At 42.0% G+C, this 19642-nt stretch overlaps 1 protein-coding gene across 1 annotated transcript in view; it reads left to right on the top strand.

Moving 5' to 3' along the window:
- LOC121638106 (equilibrative nucleoside transporter 1-like) overlaps nucleotides 1-19642 on the top strand; it is a 29016-nt gene continuing 9374 nt past the window's right edge. Inside the window, exons 1-10 of the mRNA XM_041982590.1 lie at nucleotides 1-35; nucleotides 918-1010; nucleotides 1753-1834; nucleotides 10972-11144; nucleotides 13872-14011; nucleotides 14097-14231; nucleotides 14849-14946; nucleotides 18798-18864; nucleotides 18961-19028; nucleotides 19446-19554. Of these exons, the coding sequence (XP_041838524.1) occupies nucleotides 985-1010; nucleotides 1753-1834; nucleotides 10972-11144; nucleotides 13872-14011; nucleotides 14097-14231; nucleotides 14849-14946; nucleotides 18798-18864; nucleotides 18961-19028; nucleotides 19446-19554 (898 nt within the window). The 5' untranslated portion in view covers nucleotides 1-35; nucleotides 918-984. The remainder of the gene's footprint in view (nucleotides 36-917; nucleotides 1011-1752; nucleotides 1835-10971; nucleotides 11145-13871; nucleotides 14012-14096; nucleotides 14232-14848; nucleotides 14947-18797; nucleotides 18865-18960; nucleotides 19029-19445; nucleotides 19555-19642) is intronic.

Here is a 19642-nt window from a genome sequence, read left to right as displayed (position 1 = left end):
GAGAGCCAAGCATTTGGAGTAAATATACATCTGAGGTAAATAAACATTTGAACTAAATAAATATGCAGGGAAAGTAAACATATAGACAATAAAAACATCTAGAGAACCAAACATTTAGGGTAAATAAAAATCTTTAATAATTTCTTTATAGGATTGTTTTCTGTTCAGATTATTTGATCAGCAGATTAATTAAATTCAGGTTGTTATTGATTGATTGGTTCTGATTCATCGATCTCTTACACACAACAGTAGACCCTAACCCCTAAGTGCACCATAGCATATTCTTACATTTTTCTCAGCATTATGACATCAGGGTGTGTTCAGGTACACGCAGACATCAGAGTATCCAGCTGTGTGTTCAACTGGAGCTAGCTGGTTGTAGGTATCAGGTCTCAGTTTCAGATGGGTCCCTGAATGTCTCATGGACGACAGGTTTGATCCAGGTCTACGTGCCACTTTCACATCATACATGTGTTCGAGGGATGTTGCCATGGTTACAGGTCCATCTTTAAATACAGCCTGTCATGTTGTCATGATTTTCAGGTCGATGATGTCACAGTGATGTCACAGCTTTTCGAATTTCAGTGAGACTTTAAATGAAGGAATTCTATTTATCATGATAAAAAAGCAGAATTTTAATAGAAAACCTTTGTTAAACATTTCCTACATATTTTAAGTAACAGTAGATAATAGATCTGAAATTTTTTAAATATTTTTTAACTGGGTAGTAATGTTTTTACAGTTTTCCTCACACTGATCTCAGATTTTTCTATTTTACTTGTTTTTATTTCAATGAATTCGCTGATGTGTCATAAAACCACAAATAAATTAGTGTATTGGATTTCCTGGTTGGGCTGTTCAGAAACTCTGGACTATCCTTATCTCTCTAACGACTGTTTTAAACTGTCTTCCTGGAGCCCTCCTTCAGTCAGCGGCACCTCCTCCATATCACACTGACACTTCTTCGCTGCTTCTCTGCTGAAAATGGCCACTAACCCACCTAAAGACAAGTAAGACAATATTCAAATCATATCTGATCATTAAAAAATTGCTCAGGTAAAATAATCAATATGTTAATCTTTTCTGGTTAATGATTATCAAAAGTCCTTGAAGACCTCTGAGTTTTGACTTTGTATTTCTCAGCTGAAATACACGACCTAAAACTGGTGACACCATTGATTGATTGATTTGTTGATTGATTGATTTGTTGATTGATTAAGTGATTGATATTTGAACAGCGTTGTTTTGGTTGTCCGGACTAAATGTTGTTTAAGCTGAAAGTTTCATGTTTGTGCTGCATGAAGATAAATGGCCACCTGCAGCTCAGAGATAAACTGATAACACACACAGACAGACAGACACACACACACACACACGTCTTCAGTCAGTTTAATGAAAAACAAACAAAATGAGATCGTCTACCACCCAGTTAGTAACAAATGTTTGGCCTAAATGTGGCCTTCACAGCATTGACCAAATGTGTATCAGTACCAGAACTCCACATGAGGCCCACAAGGAAATTACCATTAGGAAGGCTTCCCATATCAGGACCAGTTCTGGCCCACAGAAGACTTGCAATAATCCAAACCAGGCCAGCAAATTACATCTGGTCCACTTCTGGCCCAAAAAAACTCTTGCCAGTGCCTTGACTGAGCCATAAGTGCCAGAAGTAAGCCGGATTTAGCCCAAACCTGTCTGCTATCTGGGCTTATTTCACTTTGTTAACTCCTTGTGATCTCCTTCCTCCTGCAGGTACTTTGGTGTTTGGTTAATCTTCTTCATGCTTGGTCTGGGAACGCTGCTGCCATGGAACTTCTTCATGACAGCGACAACGGTTTGACATCCCTTCCTGTTTCTCACTTTAAAACAAGCTTCTGAGATCTTTTTAGATATTCAATGGTTTATTTAAAAGTTTTCAATAAATAAACAAGCAAAAGAAAACCGGCAGGTGGACAGTCTACCATATACAGAGTTAAATAAAGAAAACCAACATCAAGACATAGAATGTCTAATGCAGTCAAAATCATGCATTAACAGCAGTAACTAATTTCTGTAATTTTACAGCTCATTACAAGCAAATAAATCTACAGGAGAAGCTGGATTTCCTCCTGTGTTTTACAGAGAATTGAAGGATCTACTGCTCCCACTTCTTGTGGACATCTTCAAGTTGACCTCCAAGACTCAAGTTTTCCCATATTCATTTTCTACTACCTTAATTACTGTGATATACAAAAAATGAGAAATTCATTAAAGTGCTCTTCATTCGGTTTTACTGTTAAATACTGATTACAAATTGATCTCCAAAGATCTAACAGACTTGACCAATAGCTAGCGCAATAAATAAATTCAGACCAGAGCGGATTCATTTCAAAGCACTCCTCAGATAACAATATATGTTAGCTTTTTAATGTTATTCATTTAACGAAATCTGAAATGGAGACCATTTTAGCTGTGAATTTGGATGCTGAAAAGCCTTTGTTAGGCTAGAGTGACCATTTTTATTTAAAGTATTTGCTAAAGTTGGGTTGGGCCCATTTTTTATTAATTGGGTAAAAACTCTCAACTACAAACCCCAGACAAAAGTCAGCACCAATAGACAGATTTCATCTACGTTTCTCTTAGGTAGATCGAGTCCACAGAGATGCCCTTTGTCTCGAGGACTATTTATTTTGGCAACTGAGCCATTACCCGAAGCAATTTACAGATCCTGAAATAAAAGGCTTTCAGGTGGGTCTGAATGTTCATAAAATTAATTTACGAGTGGATTACATTATTTTATACTTAAAAGAGCTACAAAATTCTCTTTATCAATTATAATCTCTGGGAAATACTTTTGGTAACCTGACAGGTTTCAAGGTGAATTGATAAAAAAGTTAAATTATTCCACTGAAAAACTTTGATCATTCAACACTACAGCAAAGTCGCCCATTTAAACAGCCATCAAATAGTATTAAACTTCTGGGGATTATTGTAGACAGTAACCTTAAAAGCTGGTACAAACTGAAAAACCACCTGCTGCTCAGTCAGATTGAAGACGGGTTACAAAGCTGGATGGACCTGTCGCTCACTTTGATAGGCAGAATCAAGGCTTCCCAGTTTTAAAAAATACTACCTGGCAGCTCAGATGAGATTTATCTCATCCCTTTTTGAGGGCAGCGATGCTTGCTCTTGAACACAAATTGCACTTCATTGCCTGAATGAAGAGGGGTACAGTGATTTCATCTATAAACATAACTCTAACACTGTAAACAGTTGCTCAGACAGCCCAGTTTTGAAGCAGCTCATTAAAATTTGGTGGCAGGTTCACCAGTGTCTTGGCTTGAAAGTGGGACTGTCACCTAAAACAGTGATTCCCAATCTGGGGTCCGGGATGCCCTAAGGGGGTCCCCAAAAGAGCTCAGGGGGTCCCTGAGGTTTTGGACATTCAGGGCCATCGTGATTAATGTCCACACATTGTCCCCATTTTAAGAAAAAAAAGTAAAGTTATATGTTAATTTAATCAACGCTGGCTTGATGGAAGGACAGGACTCAGCCAGAATACAGTATTTATGATGATATCCCTTTTGAAAGCATTAAAACCAAGCATGGATTCAGCAGAGGGTGGGGCAGGGGGTCCTTGGCTTTTCAGTAAATGCATGAAGGGGGTCCCCAAGAAAAAAAGGGTTGAAGCCACTGACCTAAAACACCCTAAAGACAATATTAACTTATACTCATGACTGTAAATAAGATTCTAGATTCTAGATATATGGTATATGGTATCATAAAAGAAATTCAGTACTGGGAGGATCACTTCAGTGGAGGATTTCTCATGTCAGTTTAACACGTGATTAGGAAATATGACTTACCCAATCAAACGTTTTGTTGTTCTCTCCAGCTAAGGTCCTTTTTGAGGACTACCTTGGGTCTTGACATGATGCTGCCTGTCTTTAGTGATGTTCAGGAGAGTGCATCTAAATATCTGTCTTGAATGTATCCCGTTGTTGAATGGGTGCCCAAAACCAGGTTTGCATAAATCCAGACTGAAATAGGTGTCAGATCTTGGGGTTGCAATTGATGAATGGCTTGGGACTGATTTATGTCAAGAGCATGTCAGCTGCTATTAATGGTCAGTACAGGTTGTTTAATTAAAACTTTCTACATTAATTATATTTCACACTAGAAAAATCACATTAATTTAAATCTAATAGATGTGCTTCAGATGTGAGGCTGAGGTCGGTTCCTTCCTGCGTTGTACCTGGTGTAAGAAGATGTAAGAAGGTGAGGCCATTCTTGCATGACATCTGCTCCACTTTAACCACAATATTAGGAATTAATATTCCATTAGATCCTGATCTTTGTTTATTGGGGAACTTTAAAAGTTTTCACAGTTCTCTGAATAAAACAATTAAAATTCAGGGAAGTTGCCTTACGTGTAGGTAAGAAGTGTAGTGCAGTGTTATGGAAGTCCAACTCCCCTCTCTCTTAACAGCAACCATTCATCTCTTTGGAGATGAATGGTTGCATTCCCCTGGAAAATAATCACACACTGTCTAGCAAAACAATACATCTTTTTGAAAATTTGGCAACCATATTTAAATTATGTAGATGTAACGCTCATGCCAAGTCATTAATCCAGTGTTTGTTATTATATGCACTGACTGCCCCCTCGGGTACGCTCCACTTCTCCTGAGTTGTAACCACCAGTCCCAGCACTACATTACCTAGAATCCCTCTGTTCCAGCAATCTTGGATCTCACCTGCATCCCATCTTTATCATCACCAGTGTGCACCTGGTCGTCTACCCTATATAGACTCCCCGCACAGATTGACTCATTGTGTGGCATTCTCTTGTGTGATCTATGTATCGCTCTTGACCCACACCAGTTATTCCTGAGCTAGAGGCTATCTGGTGGGATGGCGTGGTCATCACCAGGTCAGAAAGGCAGAGGAGGGCAGCAGGTGGTGTCACGCTTCAGCAGACTGGACCCAGTGAATGTCAGAGACCCAAGGATTGGTGTAAAGAAAGTTTTATTGGAACAAGGGAATGTAGTCAGAATGGAAGCTTCTGGTTCCTTTCTGGCAGCTTGACTGTGGACGTATGAGAGCAGGGGTGTGCAGACAGAATAATCAGGGACAGGAATCTGCTGAATGTGACCACGTACCAGAGGAGGTGAAGGAGTCCACACGACAGATTTTTCCAGGAGGGAGGACAGGAGCAGCCAGAGGAATTCCCATGAGAGACTGTCAAAACAACTGAACCAGGGAAAGTTAGAATGGGTTAGGATGGTTGGTTGATTGGTAAAAGCTCCAGGTTGAGCCTTCCAAAAGGTAATCCAGAGAGATCCTTCCAGTGACAGTGGTTAGGTCCGTAATCCAATATCCAAATCCTGACGATAATCCAAAGGTCAGAACAACAGAGTTACCAGACTGGGCAAGGCAGAATCAGGAAATCCAGGTCAAAATGAGTCAGAGGTCAAAATAGGTTGGCAGGCAGAAGATGAGGGCTGGAAGCATGCAGGGATAAACCAAGACGATCTGGCAGAGAGAGGTTGTCACACACAGGTATATAAAGAACACAGCGCAGGTGGAGCGCTTTAATAATCAGAGATGGGGGGAGAATGCCTTCAGGAAAGGTGCTCAACCCCAGCCGTGACAGGTGGAGATGCTGTCAACGCCATGTCAGAGGGAAGACACGCCAGAGAGGAGAATCAGCTCATTTGTTCCCTTGTTTTCATCTAGAAAATGAACATGTACAGATACATAAGAGACTGGTAGCAGTTTTAGTGGTATATAATATTTCTTTCTACTTCCTGAGTGTTCCAGCTCGGTGGCCGGGACTCCAGCTGGGTGGGCGGTGCTGCAGCTGTGGTTGGAGAGGGTGAGGCCAGAGACTCCACCCAGCACCACAGCAGCCGTGTCCTCAGAGGAAGTTCTGCAGGTGCAGAGGGACACCATCACCGCTATTAACCAGGTCTTGATGGAAACTGGGACAGCACTAAAAAGCTTTGTGGAGAAATAAAAACTCCTCTACATGTTTCCTAAGCGTTGCATCACTTCTAGACCTCCAGCCTCCAGTCTGGTCCCGCTCTGCTGGGTCTTAGAATGAAGGACCAAAGCTACTTTCCAACCTGTTCTTTTACTAGCTGCTACATGTTGGGAGGACTTCTTCAGAAAGACATCTGCAGACACTAGCACATAGAGTGGTTCTGGTACTTCCATTAGCTGCCCGAAGCCTCATTTCCAACAATGAAATACAGAGCAGATCCTGCAGATGAAGCATTCACTCACCCATCCAAATAATTGAAATCAGGGTTTCCAATCACTTTCATGGCCACAGGTGTGTAAAATGAAGCATGCAGACTGTTTCGACTAACATCTGTGAAGGAATGGGTCGCTCTCAGAAGCTCAGAGGATTCCAGTGTGGTACTATGATAGGATTCCACCTGTGCAACAAGTCCACTCGTGAAAATTCTTCACTCCTAAATATTCCCCAGTCAGCTGTTAGTGGGATCATAACACTGTGGAAGCGTTTGGGAACGACAGTAACTGTCGGACGGCGGATGCTGAGGCACAGTGTGCAAAGGTTTGCAACTTTATGTAGAGTCGGTTGCTCCAGACCTCCAGACTTGATGTGGCCTTCAGATCAGCTCTAGAACAGCATAGAGCTTCATGGATTGGGTTTCCACGGCAGCAGCTGCATCCAGACCATCATCACCAAAAACAATGCAGAGCGTCGGATGCAGCGGTGTAGAGAACGCCACCACTGGACTCTGGATCCGTGGGGACCCGTTCTCTGGAGGGATGAATCATGCTTCACCATCTGGCGATCTGATGGAAGAGTCTGGGTATGGCAGTTGCCGGGACAACGGTACTGGTCTGGCTGCATTGTACCAAGTGTAAAGTTTGCTTGGGAGGGGATTATGGTTGTTTTTCTGGAACTTGGCTTGGCCCCTTAGTTCCAGTGGAAGAAACAAATGTCCGTGGATTACAAAAGAGTTACAGAATGCTAGCAAGAAGAAAAATGACTCTTTATAGAGATTTCATTAAACTTACTACTAATAAGGCAAAAAAATATGAAAACAGATTTTAAAAACAAATAATGTAAGAGCAAGCATGAAAAGAATATTACAAAAAATACTGGATGAAAACAAAAATAAATTCAAAGGAATATGGGGCATTTTGAATAGCATTATAAAAAATTATGTTAAGCAAACAAATTATCCTGAGTACTTCATTAGCTGCATTTACATTACGCCCCAAACTACACGAAACCTAAATATCACAATAAAAAAAACTGGCAAAGGAAACAACTAAATAAAAAAAAAAACACACACATATATGGCTAAAAAGTTTTTATGCTCTCATAAGGTGGTTTTTCAGATGTGTCAATATAGAAGTATATTGGTAAACTGTAGCCTAATGGAAACACTTTTTTCCACCTTTACATGTCCCCAGACCTAATGTAGGGGGTCACGTGACCAGTTCATTTCAAGTAAATATGTTGCAGTATGAGTAGACGTGGGAGACAGAAATAAAAAAAAAAAACATTTAGGTAAAATAAATGCCATCCTTTATATCAAACACCAGCGAAATGCAGAGTTTCCCAAATAATTACAAATCTCCTTCCTCCTCACAGCGGAGTCTCACTGGACAAAAACACAAACATCAGGAACTAAATCCACAGCGCCATGGAGAAGACAGGAAAGTAAAGAGTTAAAACGAAGCTGCAGGAGAGCACAGAGGACATGGAGAAAAACAAACTTAACAGTCCAGTATGAAATTTTAAGGGAGCAACACAAAATCTACAACAATTCAGTAAAACAAGCAAGAAAACTACTTCTCAAACCTCATCACAAATAACAAAAATAAACCAAAATTCCTTTTTAAACCATTGATCTTTTAATAAACATTCATTTTAATCAGATAAAGAATCAGAATACTTTATTAATCCCGGAGGAAATTGTGTGCACACAGTCACTCCATTTTTAATCTTTATTTAACCAGGAGATAATCCACTGAGATTAAAAATCTCTTTTACAAGGATGTCCTGGCTGTCCAAGATGAAGCAGCAGTACAGACAAAATGCAGAGTACAAACAAATGTAAGACATTTAACAGTTATGCAACAAAATCACTAACATTTACAAACACTACAAGCATAAAATCTGAGGACATTATAATTAACCATAGAATAGAAATAAGATCCTTCCGCCATCAGTGTGTGAATGTGTGTGTGAATTGGTGAATATGATGTAAAGCACTTTGGGTATCATCCCAGGTACAGTAAAGCGCTATATAAATACAGACCATTTACCATTTTACCAAAGAGGGAGCAGAGGAATACAAAATTGTATCATCAGCATACATATGGTGCAGAGAGACTTTTAACTGATCACAAATATTATTAATATAAATCAAAAAAGTAAAGGCCCTAAACTAGATCCTTGTGGGACCCCCTTATTCAGTGTGACTGCATCAGACAGAACAGAACCAAACAAAACAAACTGAATGTGTTCGGTTAAGTAATTTTTAAACCAGCTAATCATGTTGGGACTAAAACCCATTTTTTGCATGACATTAATTAGATGACAATGGTCAATTGTATCAAAAGCCTTAGTTAGGTCGATAAATAGGGCTAAACAAGTGTTTTTATTTTCAACCCCTAACCCTTCTAGTCATGTAGTCAGGCAGAAGATGTCAGGTGTAAGACTCCACAGAGCTGGAGGCACTGGCTTTAAGGACATGGGGACTCACCCCATCTGGTCCTGCTGCCTTGCCTGAGTGGAGTATTCTCAGCTGTTACTCCACCTGATTATATGTGAAGCTGACAGGTGAAGGAGGGTTGTCAGGGGTGTCACTGGAGGCAGAGGTGCAGTAGGAGAAAGTGTGAGAGGGTGGTGTGGCGGGGGTTTCAGGCTTGATCCTGACCAGTTAGAAGGGGGCTGAGTGTCACTGCAGAGTCCAGTTAAAACCATGTTCAGCTCGTTGGCCCTGTCCTCATTGCCCTCAGCTCCTCCGCTGCTGGATGGCCTGAAACCAGTGATGGTCTTCATCCCACTAGAAACCTCTCTTGTGTTGTTCTGTTGGAGTTTCCACTCCAGCTTTCTCCTGTAATTGTCTTTAGCTTCCCTAATCTTGACTCTGTGAGCTCTGGACCATTCTCACCTCTTCTCTGTCTTCAGCCCTGAAAGCCTCTTCTTGTTGTTGAGGAGGGCTTTGATGTCTTTAGTCACCCACAGCTTGTTAAGACTGTCTGTATTAGGATGATTAAATCAGTACAGAAATCTATGTAGTGTGAAACATTCATCAAGCCCATCAATGTCCTCACCGTGGGCTCACAGAGTGCTCGCCAGTCTGTCGCTTTAAAGCATCCCTGTAATTCCTCCAACTCCTCTTCCTCCAACCAACTTCTAACAGCCCTTGTGGTCACCGGGTGCCTCTTCACAACAGGAACATAGCATGAAGACAGATGGATGAGGTTGTGGTCTGATCTCCCCAGTGGGGGAGGGGGAGGAATTGTAGGCATCCTTAGGATTGCCATACAACAGGTCTAAAGTTCTCTCCTCTCTGGTGTGACAGTCCACATACTGCACGTTTGACAGTGTAGTGTCCATGGTGACATGGTTGAAGTCACCCGAGATCACAATGAAAGCACTCGGGTGTTGAGTCTGTAACTGGGCGATGGTAGCATGAACAGTGTCACATGCAGCAGTGGGGTTTACAGAAGGAATGACAAACCGCCCCTAGAATGACACGGGAAAATTCCCAAGGCAGATAATATGGTCTGAGACCGCCAACACACAGTTCAATGTCCACAACTTCCCTCTTTGATGGTTATGTGGGCAGGGTTACACCACCAGTTGTTGACAAGAACAGCAAGCCTCACCCCCTTTCTGCTTTCCACTCTGGGTGCAGTTTCTGTCGGCCCGACAGTGTGAAAGCCCGTGATAGATACGTTGTCATTGGGAACATTCTGATGCAGCTATGTCGCCACAAAGCACATGAAGCTACACTTCCAATTCTCCCTCTGACTCTGGCTTAGTGCTGTCAGCTCGTCCATCTTATTCACCAGTGACCTCACGTTCCCTATTATAATAGACGGGAAACATGGCGTGTACCTTTTCCTCTCTGTATGCCTCCACTGTCTCGCCGGCTCCCTCTTTCTTTTCATCTGTCCTCCTCCTCTGCATCCCTGGTGTGTTTTCCTCCAGTTTTCAGCTGGTAAGTCCATGGGTCTTTCTGCTGGTCTGACTGGCTTCAGGGTGATCAGCTAATCCCTGGCATAAACAAAGTGAGCAGTGTGTAGTTGCTGTGCCATCCCAACTTCCCATGAAAGTAAAAGTTCTGAAAAATGAAAAGTACAAAAACTCACTCAAACCACATATTGAGATGGCAGCTACTTATGGCCAATAAAATAATAAGTAAAAACAAAAAACAAAATAAAAATGTTAAAAAGAGTTAAAAGTACAGAAAAGGCAGGAATGACTGAAAAGGCTGCATGCCTGTTAACGCATGTGCACTTTTACAAGTCCTACATGCCTGCATCCGATCGCTTCTATTGGATCCATTCTTTTATCTCAATGAAATGTTGATTTTCACATACCTGAAGCTCTGCTTTTACCCGAGGAAACACTGGAGAGTTTGTCCTGGTTGATGCAAAGATGCTTGATAAAGTTTTGTCCCAAATAAATCCAACAACCTGCCTTTTAGACATGGTAAACTACTTCCTTGAGACGGGCATCTTCCCATCTGCCTGTAAACCCGCAATGGCAAGGCCCCTTCTGAAGAAGAGGAATTTAGACCTAAACATTCTTGATAGCTACGACCTGTATCCAACTTACCATTTTTAAGGAAAATTACAGAAAAAGTTGTTTTTATTCAGTTACAGAACTTTTTGACCTCAGGTGTAATTTGGACTCAGAAACTTTCTGTCCTGGTTCTACTGGATATGAGCACCACCTTTGATACAGTAGATCACCATGTGTCTCTGCAGTACTTCACCAGCCGTCTGAAAGAATCTTCATCACACGATGTCTCAGCCAATCAGACGGAGGCAGCAGGTGACCATCGCAGTGTCCTTGAGGCCAAATTCAACAACGTCATGACACTTTGTGCAATGGTGCCGCTGCTGCTCTGCACCTGCCTCAACTCCTTACTGCACTCACTGTAAGTAATACAAAGATACCATAAACCCTCACCTCTGACCAGTGTCCAGCAGGAGAGTCTCGATTCCTCACCTCTGACCCTGACTATGAGTCAGAATCAGTCTTACAGAATTAACCTCAGGTTCGGCTCATGAAGCTTGTTTCCTTCCTACTGAGTGATGGCTTAAATATAACCTAGCTTTACAGATCAGGCTTATAATCATAGCTCATTTTGATACGGTCTGGGCTGAGATAGGGTTAATCCTAGAATGGGAATGTGTTAATCAGGGTCCAGGATCTACTACAGTGTTAATCCTGCTCCTAACCTGCCAGCAGCCATGATCCCTTTCACACATAAACACAAAGGTCGGATGAGAATGACTTGTATGGTGGATGTACGGTGGTGAGCATAAGCGGGGACATGATTCAATATCTGTCCATCATTCATCCATCCATCCCTATGCCCATCCGTCCATCCATCCTTACTTCTGTTCATCCATCCACCCATCACCCATAAATCATCTGCCCCACCTGTATACAGCTCCTCCCCTTCCCCCACCTCCCTTACCACCAACCTCAGCCCACAGCCACCCTGCACATCTCCTACACTTCCTGTCCAGCCTCCACCCCTCCTCCTACAACCTCTTGCATACAGCCTCCTGCACCAACCTGTCCCTCACAACATTCTAGGTGAAGAAAGAGCTCAGGAGGATCAAGGCAAGAAAGGCTGCAGGTCCAGATGGAATCAACTCAAGGCTTCTCAAGACCTGTGCAGGCCAGCTGTGTGGAATAGTAGGTCACATGTTCAACCAGAGCCTGAAACTGGGAGGAGTTCCACAACTGTGGAAAACATCCTGCGTGGTACTGGTTCTAAAGACTCCAAACCCAAAGTACCCCAACAGCTACAGGCCGGTGGCACTGACATCCCATCTGGTGAAGACCTTAGAGAGGCTGGTTCTTGCCCATCTCCGGCCTCTAGTGAGCTCATCAATAGACCTGCTAGAGTTGGCCTATCAGCCCGGTGTTGGGATGGATGACGTGGTCATCTACCTCCTACAGAGATCCCTCTCCCATCTGGAAAAGGCTGGGAGCACCGTGAGAATCATGGTTTTTTATTTCTCCAGTGCCTTCAACACCATACAGCCCACGGTTCTGAGAGACAAGTTGGAAGTCACAGTGGTAGACCTCCATCCCACAACATGGATGACTACTACACCAACCGACCAAAGTATGTAAGGACTTGAGATTGTGAGTCCGACAGGGTGATCTGCAGCACGGGGCCCCACAGGAAACAGTTCTGGCTCCCTTCCTCTTCACCATCTACACTGCAGACTTCACACACAATTCCGCAAACTGCCACCAACAAAAGTTCTCAGATGACTCTGCAGTCGTCGGCCTCATCGCAGACGGAGACGACAGAGAACTGATCCAGGGTTTTGTGTGCTGGTGTCAGCAGAACCGCCTCCAGATCATTGCAGGGAAAACCAAAGATCTGATGGTGGATTTCCGCAGGTGTGAACATTCTCCTCCGGCACAGGTGAACATCCAGGGAATGGCCATGGAGAGGATGACATCTTATAGGTACCTGGGTTTTCACCTAAACAACAAACTAGACTTGTCAGAGAACACTAAAGCCTGTACAAGAAAGGACAGAGTAGGCTGTATCTCCTAAGGAGACTCAGATCTTTTGGCATGCAGGGGACACTGCTGAGATCCTGTTTTGACTCAGTAGTGGCATCAGCCATCTATTATGGTGTGGTCATCTGGGGCAGCAGCATCTCGACTGCTGACAAGAAGAGACTAAACAAGCTGGTTAAGAAGGCCAGCTCTGTCCTGGGATGCACTCTTGATCTGGTGGAGGTGGTGACAGAGAGGAGAATGATGGCTAAATGTTCGTCTCTGATGGAGGAAGGGTCCCACCCCATGAAGGACTTTCTAAAAACACTGAGCAGCTCCTTCAGGGACAGGCTGCTTCACTGCAGTGTGAGGTAGAGATACCACAGGTCCATCCTTCCTACGGCTGTCAGACTCTACAATCTGCCCTGTTGCCAGTCACTACAAAGCCACAACGGGAACTAATAACGCACACAGGCGTGTAGTATTTTTACTGTAAACTCATTCTGTATGTATGCTTTTATACAGACTTCTATGTAGATTTTTATACAGATTTCTATGCAGATTTTTATAGATTTCTATATAGATGTTTATACAGACATCCATGTAGATTTTATACAAACTTCTATGTAGATTTTTATAAAGACTTCTATATACTGTAGATTTTTATACAGATTTCTATATAGATTTTTATACAACTTATATGTAGATTTTTATACAGACTTCTATATAGATATTTAAACAGATTTCTATATAGATTTTTATATGAATTCTATGTAGCTTTTTATACAGACTTCCATGTAGATTTTTATACAGAATTTTATGTAGATTTTTATACTGACTTTTATATAGATTTTTTCACAGATTTCTAAATAGATTTTTATACAGATTTCTATAAAGATCTTCATGCAGACTTCTATGTAGATTTTTTTAATATAATTTTTGTTCTGCACGTTTTTCTCTCTCTCTCTCTAACGCTGTTTTTACACTGGTTTTTCCCTATCACTTTAGCAGCTGTAGCACCAAAATTTCACTCCTGTGGGACAATAAAGGATTATCTTATCTTAAATTCATTAAATGTGTCCAAATCTTTATCCTCTTCTTCTTTGTCTTCTTTATATTCTTCTCCTGTAAGTATTCCTCAGCGTCTCCGTGTAATGGGCAGCCTCCTCATCATCATGTTCATCTTCATTGTCACTACCATCCTTGTCAAAGTTCCTCTAGAACCGCTGCCCTTTTTCTCTGTTACCATGGTGAAGATCATCATCATAAACTGTGAGTTTTTGCTTTCTTCTGCAGTTTGTTCATTTGTTTGTTTACAGCCTCAATGCAGTCTGTTTATCTGTTTGTTCATTTACAGCCTTCGGAGCGGTGCTGCAAGGTAGTCTGTTTGGGATGGCTGGCTTGCTGCCAGCTTCGTACACGACTCCCATCATGAGCGGTCAGGGACTAGCTGGAACCTTCGCAGCCTCGGCCATGATCTGCGCTATCACAAGTCAGATTAATAACATGGCAATAACTAATCATTTACACAGACAGACAGACAGACACATAGATAGATAGATAGATAGATAGATAGATAGATAGATAGATAGATAGATAGATAGATAGATAGATAGATAGATAGATAGATAGATAGATAGATTGATTGATTGATTGATTGATTGATTGATTGATTGATTGATTGATTGATTCTTCCCAGAGGGGAAATTAAGTTGTCATAACAGTCTGGTATAGTATGACAACAGTGTAAAAAAAATAAATAATCAACATAAATGATTATTCATCAAGAAACAGAATTTATCAACATAAATATCAGTTTAAATGTTGATGTGAGAGTTAGAAGCCCTTAAAGGAAAAAAAAATAATCTCAGGAGTAAAAAAGATGTCTTGCCCTGAAAAAAAGTTAAAAAGTTGAAGCCATGAGCAGCTAAAAGGGTTATTGTTATTATTTGTATAATAATCTTTTCTGCTTTCCCGCTGAGTCAGAGAAACCAGAATTTTATAAACTCATCTAATATTTTTCTGTAAACATTATACTTCAAAGATGCTTAGTAGCAAACTCTGACTTTTTCAAGTTTTTTTTAAAACCTCTTCTTCTCTCTGCTGTAGGTGGTTCTGAAATCCAGGCTGCAGCGTTTGGCTATTTCATCACAGCCTGTGTTGTTATTTTTCTCTCCATCCTTTCCTACATCCTGCTGCCTAAACTGGTAACTCTAACATCACCTGCTGCAGGTGAACTCATCTGTTTGTTTAAAATCATAGCTTTTTGTCATCATTCAGTAACAACTTTGCTGCTTTGAGCAACAGTGCTCAAAATAGTAAAGGGAACACTAACATAACACAGCCTAGATCTGAATGAAAAAAAATCTTCTTATTAAACACGTTGTTCTTTACATAGTTGAATGTGCTGACAAGAAAATCACACGAAAATTATCAATGGAAATCAAATTTATTAACCTGTGGAGATCTGGATTTGGAATCACACTCAAACTTAAAGTGGAAAAACAACTACAGGCTGATACAGCTTTGATGTAATGTCCTTAAAACAAGTCAGAATGAGGCTCAGTAGTGTGTGTGGCCTCCACGTGCCTGTAGGACCTCCCTACAACGCCTGGCCATGCTCCTGATGAGGTGGCGAATTGTATCCTGAGGGATCTCTTCCCAGACCTGGACTAAATTATCCACCAACTCCTGGACAGTCTGTGGTGCAACGTGGTGTTGGTGGATGGAGTGAAACATGATGTCCCAGATGTGCTCAATCCAGGGTCAACCGTACCAGCATGTTGTCTCACAAGGGGTCTGAGGATCTCATCTCGGTACCTAATGGCAGTCAGGCTACCACTGGCGAGCACATGGAGGGCTGTGTGGCCCCCCAAAGAAATGCCACCCCACGCCATTACTGACCCACTGCCAAACCGGTCATGCTGGAGGACGTTCAGGCAGCAGAACGTTCTCCACGGCGTCTCCAAACTCTGTCACATCTGCCACATGTGCTCAGTGTGAACCTGCTTTTATCTGTGAAGAACACAGGGCGCCAGTGGCCAAGTTGCCAATCTTGGTGTTTTCTCTGACAAATGCCAAACGTCCTGCACAGTGTTGGGCTGTAAGCACAACCCCCAGCTGTGGACGTTGGACCCTCATACCACCCTCATGGAGTCTGTTTCTGCCCATTTGAGCAGACACAAGCTCATCTGTGGCCTGCTGGAGGTCATGTTGCAGGGCTCTGGCAGTGCTCCTCCTGTTCCTCCTTGCACAAATGTGGAGGAAGCATCCTGCTGCTGGGTTGTTGCCTCCTACAGCCTCCTCCACGTCTCCTGATGTACTGGCCTGTCTCCTGGTAGCGCCTCCATGCTCTGGACACAATGCTGACAGACACAGCAAACCTTCTGGCCACAGCTCGCATTGATGAGCCATCCTGGATGAGCTGCACTACCTGAGCCACTTGTGTGGGTTGTAGACTCCGTCTCATGCTACCACTAGAGTGAAAGCACCGCCAGCATTCAAAAGTCACCAACACAACAGCCAGAAAGCAGGAACTGAGACTTGGTCTGTGGTCACCACCTGCAGAACCTCCTTTATAGGGGTGTGTTGCGAATTGCCTATAATTTCCACATGTTGTCTGTTCCATTTGCACAACAGCATGTGAAATTAATTGTCAATCAGTGTTGCTTCCTAAGTGGACAGTTTGATTTCACAGAAGTGTGATTGAATTGGAGTAACATTGTGTTGTTTAAGTGTTCCCTTTATGTTTTTTTGAGCAGTTTATTTGAAAAGGAATATATTGCACATTAACAAACATGGGTAAATAGGTTAGCGTAACAGGTATTTTGCAGATGATGTCCCTCATCAGGTCTCAGAGCACATGAGCAAAACACATAAAATAAAGTCTGATTCTCAACCATGGGGCCATGGCCCATGCTTGGACCTCAGGTGCCACCTAGAGGGCCACAAAAACATCTTGTAGTGCGGGGGCTGCGGGACTGTGTAACTTCATACCACTGTAATCCATGAGAAGCTCAGTTGCAATGCAGCTTCCCACCACTTGGTGGCAGTAAGGTGTCAGTTGTTCAACAAACTCCACTAAGCTGAAGAAGACACTTACCCCAATTTCCACCGGGTGCATGTGCGCCATGTTCCAGCTGCACCATGGTTTAATTCTGACCTCTGGTGCATCAATCCACAGCAGGAGAGTGTCAGATGTGGAGCACCCGTGAGTGTACTTCACCTTGCAGAATCCACAACATCACAAAATGAAAAAAAAGTGAAGAATTAGTTATTTTTAGAAATTCCCACCAAGCCATTAACAATGAACTGATGTTGATGCTTTTAAACCACTTATGTGTTTTGATGGTTGAGCTGATGAATGGCAGGTCAGAGATAACCAGATCCTCACACAATGCTTGCTCTACATCTAACCATGGTTCATCCAGACCGCTAGGTTTAAGCCATTTGTCACGTACCAGGAATGTGGACTCATAAAATATCAGAACCCCAGGGAAAGGTGACGGAGTTTTATTTAACAGATAACAAAAGTGCAGCAGAATACAGGTACTGATGGTTATTAGAGAGTCCGGGTGATGGAAGGCTGCGGCAGGTTCTTCCGTGAATACTGACAGAGCGGAAAAGCCAAGTCTGTGATCTAAAGGCAAAGTCCAGAGAGCAATCCAGAGGTCAGTATCAAGGGAATCGAATAATTAATCAAAGGCAGAGTTACCAGTCAGGGAGCGGGCTGAGGCAAATATCCAGGTAACGAAATACAGAGTCGGCAACGGGCAGGCAGACAGACAAGGCTGAGTTAACAGGGAGCGGGCAGAGATGAAAAGTCCAGGTGCAGGAATAAAGGGTCGGCAACAGGCAGGCAGACAGACAGGTAATACGGGGAAACAGACTGGGAACAGAGGCTGGATACGTGCAGGGTGAAACCGAGACGATCTGGCAGGGGTGAGTTGTCACTGGCAGGTAAATAAAGGGTTCGGCGCAGGTGGAGCGCATCAGCAATCAGTGAGGGTGGAAAGGAGGTGCATTCAGGACAGCTGGGAAAACCGGGAGCTGTACCACAGAGCATGACACCATTTCGAGATATATTGCAGCTTGTTAGCTAAGAAATAGTGATTAAAGTTGGGTAGCTCCAATCCACCTTTATCTTTAGTCTGTTGTAAAGTTTTTAGACTGATACGTGATGGCTTGTTTTTCCATAAAAAAATTAGATATATGTGAGTCCAGTGACTTAAACCAGCTGGAGGATGGTTTTTTGGGTATCATTGAAAACAGGTAGTTGACTTTAGGTAGAACCATCATTTTTAGGTAGAACCATCATTTTAACTGTGGCCACCCTCCCCATGAGTGATATGGGTAAGCGCCTACACCGTGAGAGATCATCCTCTATTGCTTTAAGTAGCTGAACATAATTTAGCTTTGTTTAGCTCTGATAACCTGGGGGAAATTCTTATGTATAGATATCTAATGTTTCCAGACTGTATTGTAGTATTGGGTGTGTTTTGTAGGTCACAGTTAATGGGCATAACAATAGTCTTAGACCAGTTAATAGAGTAGTCAGATATTGATGAGAATGTGTTAATAAGTGTGATTGTCTGGGGGAGAGATGTTGGTGAGTTCTGGAGGAAAAGTAATACATCATCAGCATACAGACTTATCTTATGTTCTATATTTTTGGCATGGATTCCTTTAATCTCTTTATTTTGTTTAATAGCAGCTGCTAAGGGTCAATAGAAATAGTTAAAAGTGATGGAGAAAGCAGACAGCCCTGTCTGGTGCCTCGCTGCAAATAGAAGCTTGGAGAAGTTTGGTCATTGGTCTTCACACATGCATTTGGGTTGTTATATAATATTTTTGTCCTAACCTGCTATCAGGTACTATCCAGGTAATATGCAAGTACTCTCAAGTACTATCAGGTACTATATATTTTTTTAAATACCTTTGAAGCCCTGTGTCAGAATAGGCAGGAAGAAACTACAGTCTGACCCAAACATCAAAACCATGAATCAATGATCGTGGGACTGATCATGAGATTGATCATGTGATCAATATGTGTTTTCAGGAGTTTTTCCAGTTTTATCAGGAGAGATCAGACAATGAGCAGAACTCCATCAGTTTGATGAGCTCAGGTAAACATTCATTACAACAACTTTGTGTTCTGACAGGATTGTAGTGATAAATAATCAATTGATTATTGATAAATTCTGCTGCTATTATTATTTTAGAGATAAAAGATTCAGCAGCTGATCAAAGGGGACAGCATAACATCTCCATGATCAAGATCTTCAAGAAGGTCAGAAACAATTAATGTATTTTTATTGACTTTTGAATAAACAACTTCTTCTTCATCAATTTGAAGTCTTCATCAGTTACCATTCTGAAAATTGATTGAATTAGTAACTGATAACTGATAATTATTAACTTAAAATAAATAAATGATAAATAGTAACCAATTTTTGATGATTAATAACTGATTATTAATAAATGATTATTGATCACTCATAATTGCTAATTATTACAAAAAATTATGATTGATAATTAAAAACTGATACATGATTATTAATAACTGATAAATAATAGAACTCATATTTCAGCCAGAATGAGACTTTCCATAGTGCTAAACTATATGTTTGTACAATAGCCCTGAAGGGACAAACCAAACCCTGACTTCCTGTTTAACCCTTGGCTGTCTGTGACCGTTGATCCTCAGATCTGGGTCTTGGCTCTGTCGGTCTGCTTCACCTTCACCGTCACCATCGGCACATTTCCCGCCATCACTGCTGACACCAAGTCCACTCTGGCTGGTGGTGGTTCCTGGGGTCAGTGGGTCTTCTTCTGTGGGGCTGTTACATTACACAATCCACCTGCTAATGGAGTTTTTTCTTCTATGTAAACAGGAAGTCAGCG

Source organism: Melanotaenia boesemani, chromosome 4, assembly GCF_017639745.1.
Source record: "Melanotaenia boesemani isolate fMelBoe1 chromosome 4, fMelBoe1.pri, whole genome shotgun sequence".
NCBI lineage: Eukaryota > Metazoa > Chordata > Actinopteri > Atheriniformes > Melanotaeniidae > Melanotaenia > Melanotaenia boesemani.
Note: the sequence above shows the minus strand (reverse complement) of the source record. Positions and strands in the feature narration are given on the sequence as shown.